Here is a 12,795-nt window from a genome sequence, read left to right as displayed (position 1 = left end):
CCCAGTTCTATTGCTTGTGTCGTCTAAAAGCTCATACATATAATACTGAAAAGTAAAGATTGAAAATTTCAGGTTTTGTTTAAGTCTTTTACTTTGAAACCCAGTGGCAAAACACACAGGACAACACATACCTGAGTTCTCTCAAAGGCAAGAAACGAACTGGTTTTAGCAGACACAGAAGCCAATTGATCTGAGACGTGGCAGTCAAACCCCACCGTTGGTTCTGTAAACCTCTCCGTGTAGTTTTCTAAAACCTTTTTTTGTTTTCCCTGTTATAAAATGAGACATTTTTTTGGGTGATGCCAGTGTCAAAGAACTATTTCATTGATAATTCAAAATTTTACTGCCAGTACCTTTGTCAACCTGATGATGGCGATGTATCCAGATTTCCCATGATACCAGCGATTTTGATCCAAACAGTCGGAGTACATCGAGATGTAAATACCTATCAAAAGGGAAAGTTTTTACTTAAAAGCTTATTACTTGTAAACTTAAATACAAATAGATGGCTGTTTTTTTTTTAGAAGAATCAAAAGTAAAAAGAATCCAAGTGGTTGGATTAAATTTTTCATGTGTTTCTAAGTGTTTTGTTTCTCAGAAAACCAACACACCTCAGGCCTGCCACACCTTGAAAAACAACAGCGCCATGGTCAGGCAAAGACACGCCTCATGTTGTAAAGAAGAAAAAAAATGCACTGCTTCCCTTCAGAACAGTCTTTCGTAATGTTTCATAAGCTTGAAAAAGTTGACTGTCCTAAAATAAAATCCTAATGATGTAATTTTACATATAAAAAAAGTAGGCAACTGCTTTTCTGAGTGGAATAGTTACGACCTTTGAAAAAAAAAAAACTATAATAAATATGCATTTGTAAATTACAAACAAATGTGAAAAACAACATTTATCCATTTGGTAAATTAAAGGAAAGTTATTCCATGAAAAAAGGTTAAGTCAGAAATCCGACTCAAGGGGAGAAACTGCATTGCAGAAAACGAGTTTTACAGGTTTTGTTTTTTTTCCCCAAATCCTGCACCAGCAGTATGAAGACATAACTCCTGTTAAATTAACCAAATCCTTTTTTAAATCAGGTTTTTTTTTTTTAAATAAAAAGCTTCTAAATGTCACATGTACAGAAAACCAAAGGAGAAATTGATGTGAAGTGAAACTGATTTGTACATTTAGTGACTTAGCATGTACTACTTTGGCTTTTTATACCTCGTTATAAAATACTTCAAAACTACAAAACAATATTTTTGCCTGGTGTATTTGACAGCATTCTGACTATTTGTGATTTTAAACAATTAGGTTTTTTTAAACTATCCAAGTACCTAGAAAAAGCTGTCTGCAGCTCAGTAGATAAGAAAAGAGTTTTGTTTCTATTCCGCATGCCTGCTCGCTTCAAGTTGCACTTTCCGTTTCAAAATTTAAGTAAACCTCTTCCACTTTCACTTGTATAGTTAAGGTTCTTATACTTTGCTTTCATTTTCAAAAGGCTCTACAGCTCTTCCCACAGAGCACGTTTATTTTGTTTCGTCTTCAATACACGTTTTCCACATGTGGATCCTAAACTTTGTTGAATCTTTTTGCAGCAAGAAACCGTAAGTAGATCTAGTGTCTTTTGTCTGTTTGTGCCGATCAAAGGTAGCTTTTGTTATGTACTTGTGGGGGAAGTGGGAGCTTATTTACCCTTCGATGGATCTCCTAGAATTGAGCATGAGCTGTTTCCAGTGAGCACACCAGTTTCTCCGAGTGCATTAGCCTTAAAGCAAACGATAAAGTCAGCAACTTTGAACAGACTCGACTGAGAATGTTCCTCCTATGTCAATACGCCTGTACCTTGCTGGCATCGTCGAAAAGCAGAAATCCATATGATTCTTTGAGCTCGTCCTCTGTGTATCCTGCATTTTTCCTGTTTGTTCGGAAGGCATTGTACTGAAAGGCAAAGTACAGAAATCACTCTGAAAGCTGAACTCGTATCAAATTTCACATCTAAACTTTTGTTTAGCAGCACCTTGTTCACAGATTAGTGTGGTACAACTTTGCACACAGTTTAGGGTTCCTACTTTAAGCGTGTATGCAGAAAATAGGGGCTGACCTTTTCTTCCAATGCAGGATTCTTTACTAGAACTGCAGATTTGTATCTGAAGAACTGCTTTGACTCTTCATACAGGTGTGCACTTTGTAGAGCAGTCAAGATGGTATTCCGAAATATGTCCGCAGATTCTGACACGGGTATTAAAACACCTTAAAAAAAAAAGAAGGAAAACCACATTTTGGTACTGGAAAAGTACAGCTGTCTCCAACTCAAGGGTGGAAAAACCAGAAGTGGGGGGAGGAGAGAAAGCTGAGAATTAATTTTTCCAAACTGTTTAACCAAATACACACTTAGCTAAATGGTTCCTTTACATTAAAAGTAAAATACACTGATACGTGTTATGGCACCATGTGTGACCAGAAGAGTTACCTTTCCACGAGGCACCAACTTTTCCACTTTCCATCGCTCAGGAAACCTGCCTTTCCCTCATTCCTCCTTGAAGAAAACAATTTGCTCTCGGTTTAAACGTTCTAGCCGCCTTGTTACATGCCATGTGTCCTTTAAATGATAAAAATCTCTGAGTCCCCGCAGCGTTTCCAACACTTAACGGGCATAATCATACACAAGAAACCAGGAAGTTAAGAAGAAGCACCTCGCAGTCCAAACTTCTTTAACGTAACTTTTTAGTCTCCGTCAACACGAAGGTTTGGTTTTTAAAAGGCTTTCCTGTTCTCCTCGTGTGCTTCCTCAAGCGCAGGTGCGACACATTTCGCTTTAGGATCCGAAAAAGAAACAGAAACCTATCTCGGGTGGGCATCCATCTTGAAAGTCCACGGCAAACTGGTGTGTGAAGCAACAGTTGACAAAGCTAGCTCGTTGTTGCGACACACGTCTCTACGCCGCTTCTCGACCTTTCCGTGGAGATAAGAAAAAAATGAACTAAGAAAACACGCAAATGTTGACACGACGCTAACTTATTGGAAGGATTAAAAAGTAGTCTTTAGGAAACAAAAGGTTAAAACTTGCTGGTTTCGAACTGTAACTTTGTTGGACCTATGGAAAGCCCTTGCCATCAAAAAGAAAGTCTTGCATATATGGAATTAAAACTTTTGAACTTCTTATTCATACTTTAAAAAACATTGGAAACCTTCTAGACAAGCGTCTATGACAGACCCTAAACTTGTTGGTTGGATTTTAAATTTAAACTTAAAGCAGGAAAACACTTTTTAGATATCCTAGTCTAGTCCAGTTGTTCACCAACCCTTCCAGGATGTATGGAAAGCTGTAAGCGTCAAAACAAATCTTGTATTTTCCATGGCTATGTCCAAATTCCTACTCTGTAACAGATCTTGTAGTTACAGATTTTGTACTCTGTAACTACAAAAAACAATCCAGTGCCCTGGATCTTATAAGCAATTTGGACGACATGCTCACTACTTTTTTTAACTTCAAATTTGATGTCACCACTTCCCGAAGTGAAAAAGTAATAAAATCAAACATTTTACAAAGACTATTTATGAAACCACTGTCTTCTGATGAAGAAAACTTTACACTAATCTAGGTAATAAAAAACAGTTTTAAATAGCCTATATTTTTAAAACATGAAAAAAAATATAAACAGATTTGATTGTAGTCAATGTTCACTAATCTAGTGAGCATTGATGGTTTTTGTAGAAACTTGTAGGAAATTTATTAGAGAACTGGATTTTGGAAATGTAAATTCAGACGGAATGGTAAATGTACTAGTAGTGAAGGAAATTTGGACACAACCCATATGATTAAACCTTTACAACCTTTTGCTTATTTGTTTACCACCTGATTACATTTATTACATGTAAACTATGTGTTTTGCACACAAAGAAAAACAATTACTGCACAGACACAGTGTTATCCATTGGATCCACATTAACTTGCCTGGATATTTATGAAGCAGACTCAATGAAAAGGAATAATTTACTGGTTGTACTTCACAAATGCAACATCTTCTTTTTTGTTTTCGGCTTTTTACTTCAGGGTTTGCCACAGCGAATCAGCTTTCTCCATCTAACCTGGGTTTATGGGTGTTTATGTCAACTTTTTATTGAAAGTGGCTGCTTGAATGCAAGTTGCCGCAGCCGGTGAATTCACCTTCAGAATTTGGACAAGAATTTTAAACAAGCACAAGCAACATTTTTGTTCATAGCCTACTTCAAGCAGGTTAACACCATGTCCTACAGATTGGAAAAACAAATCCTCATCTATATCTACTACAGTCTGGATACAAGGAACCTATTTCAGCTGTCATGTGGAAAGTCAGAGTTCACAGAATGGCTATATAAAAGAACAAAACTGAGTGACTTCTCCCTCTTGTATTCCAAAAGGGGAAGTACTGTGCTGGTTTCAATGGGCCAAAAACCCCTAAACTTCTACAGAGAAATAAACAGCTTTTACTCTGTCATTATATTTGTCAGAATAACATGATATTAACATGTTAACATAACATGATTTCATGATATTTTTTCTGTAGTGCAAGTTATTTGAATGATAACCTGGTCAGTCAGATGCCTCAGTAAAAAGATGCGGCCAATTGTCGAAATTTGAAACATTTGACTGACAGTTTTTATGTACCCCTGTTTCAAGTGGTAGGGGTGTAGCCTGCAACAAGCTCACTCCTGATTGGTGAGACTGGTTGCCACAAAAACAATGACTTGGACCAATCACTGCTCACTAAAGTTATTTGGCTCCATCATGGTGGCATCTTTATCATTAAAAAAAAGGCGACTAAATTGATTTCATTTTGTTGGACCTGGAAGTAAGCTGTTTTCTATGGGTGACGTCACACTCACTCGGTCCAGCTCTCATATACAGTCAAAAGGTACACCTTAATTAGGTTGCCAGTCCTTTTAAGGTTCATAAAAGAGATTTACAAGCACAAACATGTCCTGTGGATTAAGACAGCAGTAAGAAAGCTAGAGAGCCTGTGGAAGACATGCAAACCCAAGGACCCACAGTGGATTGGAACAACAAATCTTTCTGTTAGGAGCTGCTGCAGATTGTGACCATGCAGCTCTAATTCAGAGGATTTTTAAAACAGTCTTGAAAATAAAAGTTTAAAAAAAAACCATAGTTCAGATATTTATTCATTAGAGAAATTTAACATTTGGTAGTGGATCCACAAAAATCCTTTCAATGGCAAATTAATGAGCAAGCAAAATGCACAGTTTATGAAATGTCTAATGAAATGCTAAATATTTTCATTTTGTTTTTTTAGATTGTCAACCTAAATTAAAAACAAAATCCTGCATGCTCATCCTTTATATAGTTGCATACCATATATCTCTGTGACTTTCTTTTATTTAATTACAGTTATTTCCAAAAAAAAAAAAAAATTATCGTGGTCTTTAAAGGCATGTGCCTACAAATCCCAGAGTCCTTTGCCATTGTTTATCCTAGCCGGACCTCCGCCGCTTTCGCTGAGCTCTGTGCACCAGTTGTCTGTGTTGATTACTCCTAATGGATCCTATACCGTTTTCGTTGTGTTATTTTAAAACGAATCGCTCGTTTGGTTGAATCTACGCGGCCAGCACAGAGAAAAGCGAGAACATGATGTAATGGAGATCACTCGGACCAGACCGTCCTTGTATGGAGAAATAGGTAAGAAGCTTAGAGTTGATGGTGACTAACACAGTAACACAAGACAACAGTTTCCTTAAAAAGAGCTCGCTATTACTGGGGCTTAGCTGTTAGATGCGGTTTGGTTTCAGTTAGGTTTAATTTAATCCGGAGACTGCATGCAGCTAAGTCTGTTCTAGTGCATTTCATTTAAAGAAAATGTTAAAACTCAGACAACAGGAGAAAGCCTTAAGCTTGTTAGTGAGGTTCATGTTGCAGAACGTCAGCTGTGCTGTTATAATGCTCATTTGACACCACAATAGTGACCTTGCAGTATAGTTTAATCAGTATTTGTGGTCTGTAAAGGTGTGCATCAGTCTGTTTGGTAATATCAATGCCCTCTCCACATACAGTGATAGTACCACATTTCTAAGCGAGGAGATAATCAAATGCATCCAAATATGTCTTTTGAATCACTCGAGGTAAAAATTCTGCTTTGTAAACCCCCCCGCTTTGTTTACCTCCTGACATTTCAGCCCATGGCCTTGGATTCTGGACTGACCGTTCAGCGGTGCATGAGGCTGCCGCACAGGGCAGAGTCCTTCAGCTCCAGCAACTGATTGAGGGAGGTGCGGCTGTCAACATTGTGTCTGTGGACTCCATCACACCTCTGCATGAGGCGTGCATACAGGGTCAAACGCAGTGTGTCAGGCTGCTGCTGGATGCTGGAGCTCAGGTCAGGTGGTTTCACAGTTTGCATGGGCTAGAAGTACTTGGTTTTTGAGAGGAACCTGGTTACCAGAGAAATATGCAGTTTTTCATACACAGCATGTAAGCTACAAATCACAATCTTCCATTTATCAATATACGTTTGCATTTCTCTTTGTAATAAAATTAGGCTTAGATTTACTCTAGGAAACTGGGTTTCCTTAAAGAACCACAAAGATGAAAACTGTTTTTTTTTGGTGCTTTTAACATAAGAATTAGGCTTAAAATGGCATTTCTGAGTATTTCTTGGTTCAAATTGTTGTAAATCAGGAGCAGAAAAAAAATTGCAGCTTATAGCTCATAGATAGAAGATACACAAGCTCCCCGCTCCGCTCTGTTCTGATGCATCGACTTATCCATGTTCGTCTTTGTCTTCCCAGTCTGAGCTGGCATCTGGCCCAAAACTATACACCTGGATAGCTCCAATATTGCTCGCCATTTTTGTTGCATCAGTAATGTTAGGTTGGAGTTGTGAGGGGCTGTAAACTAGACAGCGTAAACAGATGGATGACAGGAAGTTGGGACGAGCTTACTCCATGCAAACAAACTCCTGCAGAAACTATGTCCTAGAAAACGTCCCAGGTTTTTAGTTTTTGGATAAAAATAGCATAATCATAATGAAAAAAACAATGGGAACGCTTTTACAACAGATCAAAAGATGATCGGAGTGGGACTTTAACATCCTACTGTGTTTTAAAAAATAAATTTTCCAGGTTACATGATATTGAATGGCATGTAAACACATTGTGTTTACAGAGGTAGTGGGGTTGGATCATTATAGTGCTCCACATTATTGGTATGTGTGGAATAAATATGGTTTGGACCTACAGGTGGATGCTCGCAACATAGACGGTAGCACTCCACTTTGTGACGCCTGTGCGGCTGGGAGCCTGGACTGTGTCAATCTGTTGTTGGAGTATGGGGCAACAGTCAATCCTCCACTGTTCACCTTCTCTCCTCTTCACGAGGCATGCATGGGAGGTATGTTGTGATGTATGTAGAAATATCTATCAGGGGTCACAAACTCCATGCTCTGTGCGGTCAGTGTCCTGTATATTATCCAACTAACCTGCTAGTGAAATTTCTTATTAGTAAAACACACATGATCTAGGTTTTCAGCAGCAATTTTTTTACAGAAACCAGCAGGATGTTGGTTTTCGGCGCCTGAAGTCCGACACCCTCGGAGCTACAACTGTTATAAATGCATACTTACAGCAAAGCCAAAATTGGCAGTAAAATATTACTTTGACAAACTTAGATTTTGTCAACAAAATCCTTTTATTTTTTTCAAATATCTACATTACTATACTTGTATCAGTGTCTGGCTTATCAAAACATGCTGTTGCTTTAGGATTCTGCCTGTACTTTTGGGTCGAGAAGTTTCACATCATACAACTACTACATAAACTTAGTAAAGGAACGTTCAACAAAACAAAAACTAAATCAATTTAAAAACAATTTTGCAAATATAGGACACTTACTTATAAACAGCTTTGAAAAGAATTTGTCTTATTTTCTCTGAAATTAAAAGGTTTCTCATGGTCATTATGAAAGTAGTTTCCTACGGTTCTGGGTTAGGGTTTGTGACATATCTGTTCTTTCAGGACCTAGAAAAAACAGTCTTGAATGAAATCATTTGCTTATTTGTGTTTAGGTCATGGAACACTTAGAGGAGACATGGATGGATAAGAGTACATTCATCTTTGTTGTCATTAAACTACAGGTAACAAAAGGTTGATTTGTACAGTGCAGCCACTCTGTCATGACTGACAATGACAAGAACAGACCCAGACGCTGAAACCGGGAAAGATCACGCCCAAGAGTTTAGGCAGTGAATTGATTTTAATGTTCTTGGCAATGGATGAGTGGATCAGTGGAGGGAAAGTCCTGGAGGAGGACCAGATGGTAAGTACCCCTCCTTTTGTCTTGAGAGTGGAGTGTGGACCTGGCGGATCACTGACGGAGCGTGGCTCAAGGATGTGGCGTGGGTGGAGTTCCTGATTTTGTGGTGGCTTGAGGGATCTTGACGAGAGTTGGACCCAGGCAGGCACTTGGTGGAAGTAGCTTGTCCTACAGACAGGAAGGGTAACTTGAGTAACGGGTTCAGAGACAACGAGAGTTTCATAAAACAAACGAGGAACACATGAGATCAGGTACTTCACCATAGTTGGCAACGAACTGGCGATGAATACTGGAAACAGGCCATCTGAAATACTGCGGGTTTGATGATGGTAGTGCCGGCAGCTGGGTCCAAACAGTGGAAGCGAAAGGAGGGGGGAGAGGACTCCCGGGGGTACCATGACACATTCTTCTCTATAATGTTGATTATATTAACAGAAAGTGTTTTATTTTGTATTTTTTGTAGGTAATTCGGCTTGCGTTCAGCTCATGATAGATCGCGGGGCCTTCATGGAGGCACACGACTGCCACTATGGGACACCCCTTCATGTTGCCTGTGCAAGGCAACATTATGAATGCGCCAAAGTGCTCCTCATTGCAGGTGATTCTAGACTTGCCTTCGGCTATGTAGCTCTGTTGAAATGTGCGTTTGTTGCATGTTTGTAGGTGGGTTTGGTCCTGAATGTAGCATTAGCAAGACAAGGTGACTTACATCTTTTGTTGTTTTTATTTGATGCTCTTTGATGGGGAAGGGATTTATTCATTATAATTATGAAATGCTGCTTTCTTTTATTTGTAATAAATTATCTTCAATTTATTAAATTATCCTGAACCCTAAAGTGCCTTAGGATGTATATATTTATATCATTTGTACAAACTTGCTTTTGTCTACTAAGGAGCAAACGTGAATGCAGCCAAACTCCACGAGACGGCTCTTCATCACGCAGCCAAAGCAAAGAACATAGGCCTCATCGAGCTTCTTGTGGAGTTTGGGGGAAATGTGTTTGCCAGAGATAACCTTAACAAAAAACCTATCCACTACACCAGTGTGGGATCCCCCTCTTTCGCCTGTCTACAGTTCTTTGAGAGTAAGTGTGTTCACGTAAAGTGTAGCGTCCTGTCAGCTTGACGCAACAGTAAAGTTTACCCCATGGTGGCTCTTCTCCCCCAGACAACCCTCTGAGTCTGCAGCAGCTAAGCAGAGTGGCTTTCCGGAGGAGTCTCGGCCACAAAGCGCAGGACGCTGTACCTGGGCTGGGCTTGCCCAAAAGTATCATAAACTTTCTCTCCTACACACCACCTATTGCTGTTCAACTTTAGCAGATTGACACTTCAGTGTTGTTTAGTACCATTTTCTGCTGTTGGTTTTTTTAATGTAACATGTGACACAATGATGAAGATTCTCTCTGCATGAAGTCTGCTTAGAACGGTTTACTTAAAGTCCCACTCTGATCATCTTTTGATCTTTTTTAAAAGCGTTCCCAGTGGTCTTTTACTTACTAATATGCAGTTTTAAAAAACAATTTTTTTAAGCTAAATTCAAAAATCTGTGTTGTTCTCCATGAAATAGTGTCTGCAGAGTGGCAGTGGATAATCAGAAGTTTCCTCTGGAGTTGTGGGACTGCTAGAGCAGAGTAAGCCTGCCCGCACTTCCCGTCACCCATCGTTTTACAGTCTCTCCCACTGGCCTAAAGCCCCTCACAACCCCAGCCTAACATTATTGGTGCAACAAAAATCGTGAGCAATATTGGAGCTATCCAGTCGTATATTGAAGAGCCAGATGCCAGATCAGACAAGGAAAACAAATACCTACATGGATCTATTTGTCTACAACTGGATGCATCAGAATGAAGTGGAGCAGGGAGCTTGATGCCCATCCAGTGTGTTTGTGTAACAAATACGATCTTTTTCCAACAGCAGTTTTTCATCTGTTCCTGATTCACAACAATTTGAATATAGAAATACTCCATCATCAGAAGAATACTACAAGAACATGTTAAAAAGACTACAAAAACAACTTTCATCAGAGTGGGTCTTTACGGAAACGTGTTGTAGCTTCTCCTTATATTTTGTCTTTGCTCTTCACTTTTAAGGGCTGGTCTGCTGTAAATTATGTACAGAGATATTGAGACAGTAAAGTATTCCAAGTACTATCTCTTAAAGCCAGTAACTTTCATCTCTAACTTCTCATTTCTTTATTTATGCAGATTTATATTTTTATGAATCATATGTGTGAAATATTGTTCTCCTTTGTCCCTACCTGCGCTAGTAATCAGAGCAAGTTCCAGAAATGGAATAACTACCCACTCCAATCTGAGTGTGAGGAACAAGTTTGTTCATATCACATTCAGAGTACTTCAGTACTTAAGTACTGTTGCGGCTTTTTTGAATTGAAAATGAGTTCACAGAGATGTGACTCGCTCAGATGAGTTTTAGCTACATAGCATTTTAAATAAGGTTTAGTTAAACTTAAACTGATGACTTGCACACTGTCATTGTTTTTTTTGTTACAAATTTCCTGTAAATGTGTAAATAATGTAGATGGTTATACTTCCATAATCTATATAAAAAAGAATGAAGTTGAAAAAGTTCATTGTCGTCTCGTCTTTTGATATCAGTGAATTACATTAATCAGATTAGCTGTTAGATTTTGATTTGAGATTTTACATGTTTTTATTTTAAAACTTATTTCTAGTTTGATATGATGAACTGAATTTCTATTTAAATTAACGGAGAAATCAGGGATTTTTTTAGACAAACAAAATTTGTTCGCTCCTCCACACTCACGCACAAACACACACACTGCCCAGAAACAAATAAGTAAAAAAATAAATAAACTAAAGCTCTTTTGTAATGAAAATAAGGAAAGAGTTCATATTCTCTTAAGTTAAGTTTATATTTTACATTTATGGCCTATTGTTCAGTTTATGGTTTAGGAAATGGTTTATGATCCCTTTATTTAAGTTCATAGTTAACATTTATGGTCTATGGTTTAGTTTATGGTTCAGAAAATGGTTTGTGATGACTTTAGTTCAGTTTTTAGTTCAGAGTCATCTCATACGAATGATAAATAACACATTAGTGAACCTTGTAAAGCCCACTACACATAAAAAATGGACAGAAAATCCCTTTTTTTAATTAGGATGTTTTTGAAATAATTTCATGAAATAAAATTTTCTTTTTACAATATATGTTTTTTTTATAAAATGGTAAATGACACATACTTATAAAGGGCTTTACTCTCTTTTTGGATGCAATCCAAATTTGGACAGCTACACAACAAGTACTGGGTTACAGTCTAAGTGGAATAAGCTTTTTTGCAACAGATCTATCTATCTATCTATCTATCTATCTATCTATCTATCTATCTATCTATCTATCTATCTATCTATCTATCTATCTATCTATCTATCTATCTATCTATCTATCTATCTATCTATCTATCTATCTATCTATCTATCCATCCATCCATCCATCCATCCATCCATCCATCCATCCATCCATCCATCCATCCATCCATCCATCCATCCATCCATCCATCCATCATATATTAGTTATCACCAAATTACTCCATCCATCCATTTTCCAAACCCACTTCATCTATTTTGGGGTGTCAGGGTCACCAGCTACAGTTGGTACGCCGTGGACAGTTTGCCATTCTGTCACAGGGACACCAAATGCATCCATCCATCCATTTTCTAAATCCACATGATCCTTTTCAGGGTCACCTAAAGGGATAACAGGGACACTAAAATCATAAAAAGACTTTTACAACGTCTTTTTTTGGGGGGGGGGGGGGGGGGTCACCTGACTTTGTGAGAAATAAATGTAATGTTTGAAAATAGAGCACATGAATAAATCATACCTGTATTTACTCTTCATATAACATTGGTGGTGGTAATTAGAAAATTAAAAAAAAAAACAATTTGAATATTAGTTAAAAGGGATTCCAGTCACAACTTGAACAATGTTTTTTTATTGCTAACTTTGTGGGCTAGAGGCATAATAATTGAGAGACCAACCCCACTCATTTTTTTTAGAGTGATGTCATTACTTCTCTTTTGTACAAAGCATGACTGAACTTGCGAAGTCGCAGCAGAACCTAGAATGATTTTAGTAAAACATCTGTGTGAAGAATATAATTAATTGTGTATGTATCATCTAACATTTTCAAGATTCCAAGTTTGTTTGCTGCCCCACAAATACAATGTTTAGACAGGCAATATTTGTTTTGCAACAAGGATTTTTCAGATATTTTAATGTTCCGATCTGAACACAAATTGTGATTTTTTTTTTTGTTGCAAAACATTTAACCTTTCCATATTTTCTTCTAAAATTCAAAAAGAAACTTCTGAAACAGATTTTCTGAAACATGGCTTCTTGTAACCCTTGTGCTATCCTAGGCACTTTACCATTGGGAGTTGGGTCATATAGACCCACTAGACAGTGCTCTGAACCTTTTTTCTTCAATGACTTGTGAACTTCACTGGTGTCCATGGATTAC

General features: G+C 37.9%; 2 protein-coding genes across 2 annotated transcripts; one reads left to right on the top strand and one right to left on the bottom strand.

The window, feature by feature from the left end:
* Nucleotides 1–332: 332 nt before the first annotated feature.
* tasor2 (transcription activation suppressor family member 2) lies at nt 333–3,326 on the bottom strand. The gene is made up of 5 exons (XM_023955683.2): nt 2,463–3,326; nt 2,094–2,242; nt 1,835–1,930; nt 1,685–1,757; nt 333–445 (listed from the first exon to the last, which is right to left on the bottom strand). The coding sequence occupies exons 1-5, from the start codon at nt 2,494–2,496 to the stop codon at nt 333–335; spliced, it is 465 nt and encodes a 154-aa protein (XP_023811451.2). The 5' UTR covers nt 2,497–3,326.
* A 1,367-nt stretch (nt 3,327–4,693) lies between these two features.
* On the top strand, nt 4,694–10,879 carry asb13b (ankyrin repeat and SOCS box containing 13b). The gene is made up of 6 exons (XM_004069919.4): nt 4,694–5,666; nt 6,161–6,360; nt 7,223–7,373; nt 8,758–8,892; nt 9,188–9,379; nt 9,463–10,879. Exons 1-6 carry the CDS (start codon nt 5,624–5,626, stop codon nt 9,609–9,611), a joined length of 870 nt encoding a protein of 289 aa, XP_004069967.1. The 5' UTR covers nt 4,694–5,623; the 3' UTR covers nt 9,612–10,879.
* The last annotated feature ends 1,916 nt before the right edge of the window (nt 10,880–12,795 follow it).

Source organism: Oryzias latipes, chromosome 6 (genome assembly GCF_053564925.1).
Source record: "Oryzias latipes strain Hd-rR chromosome 6, Olatipes_Hd-rR_3.1".
NCBI classification, from domain to species: domain Eukaryota; kingdom Metazoa; phylum Chordata; class Actinopteri; order Beloniformes; family Adrianichthyidae; genus Oryzias; species Oryzias latipes.
This window is presented reverse-complemented; position numbering and strand designations above follow the sequence as displayed.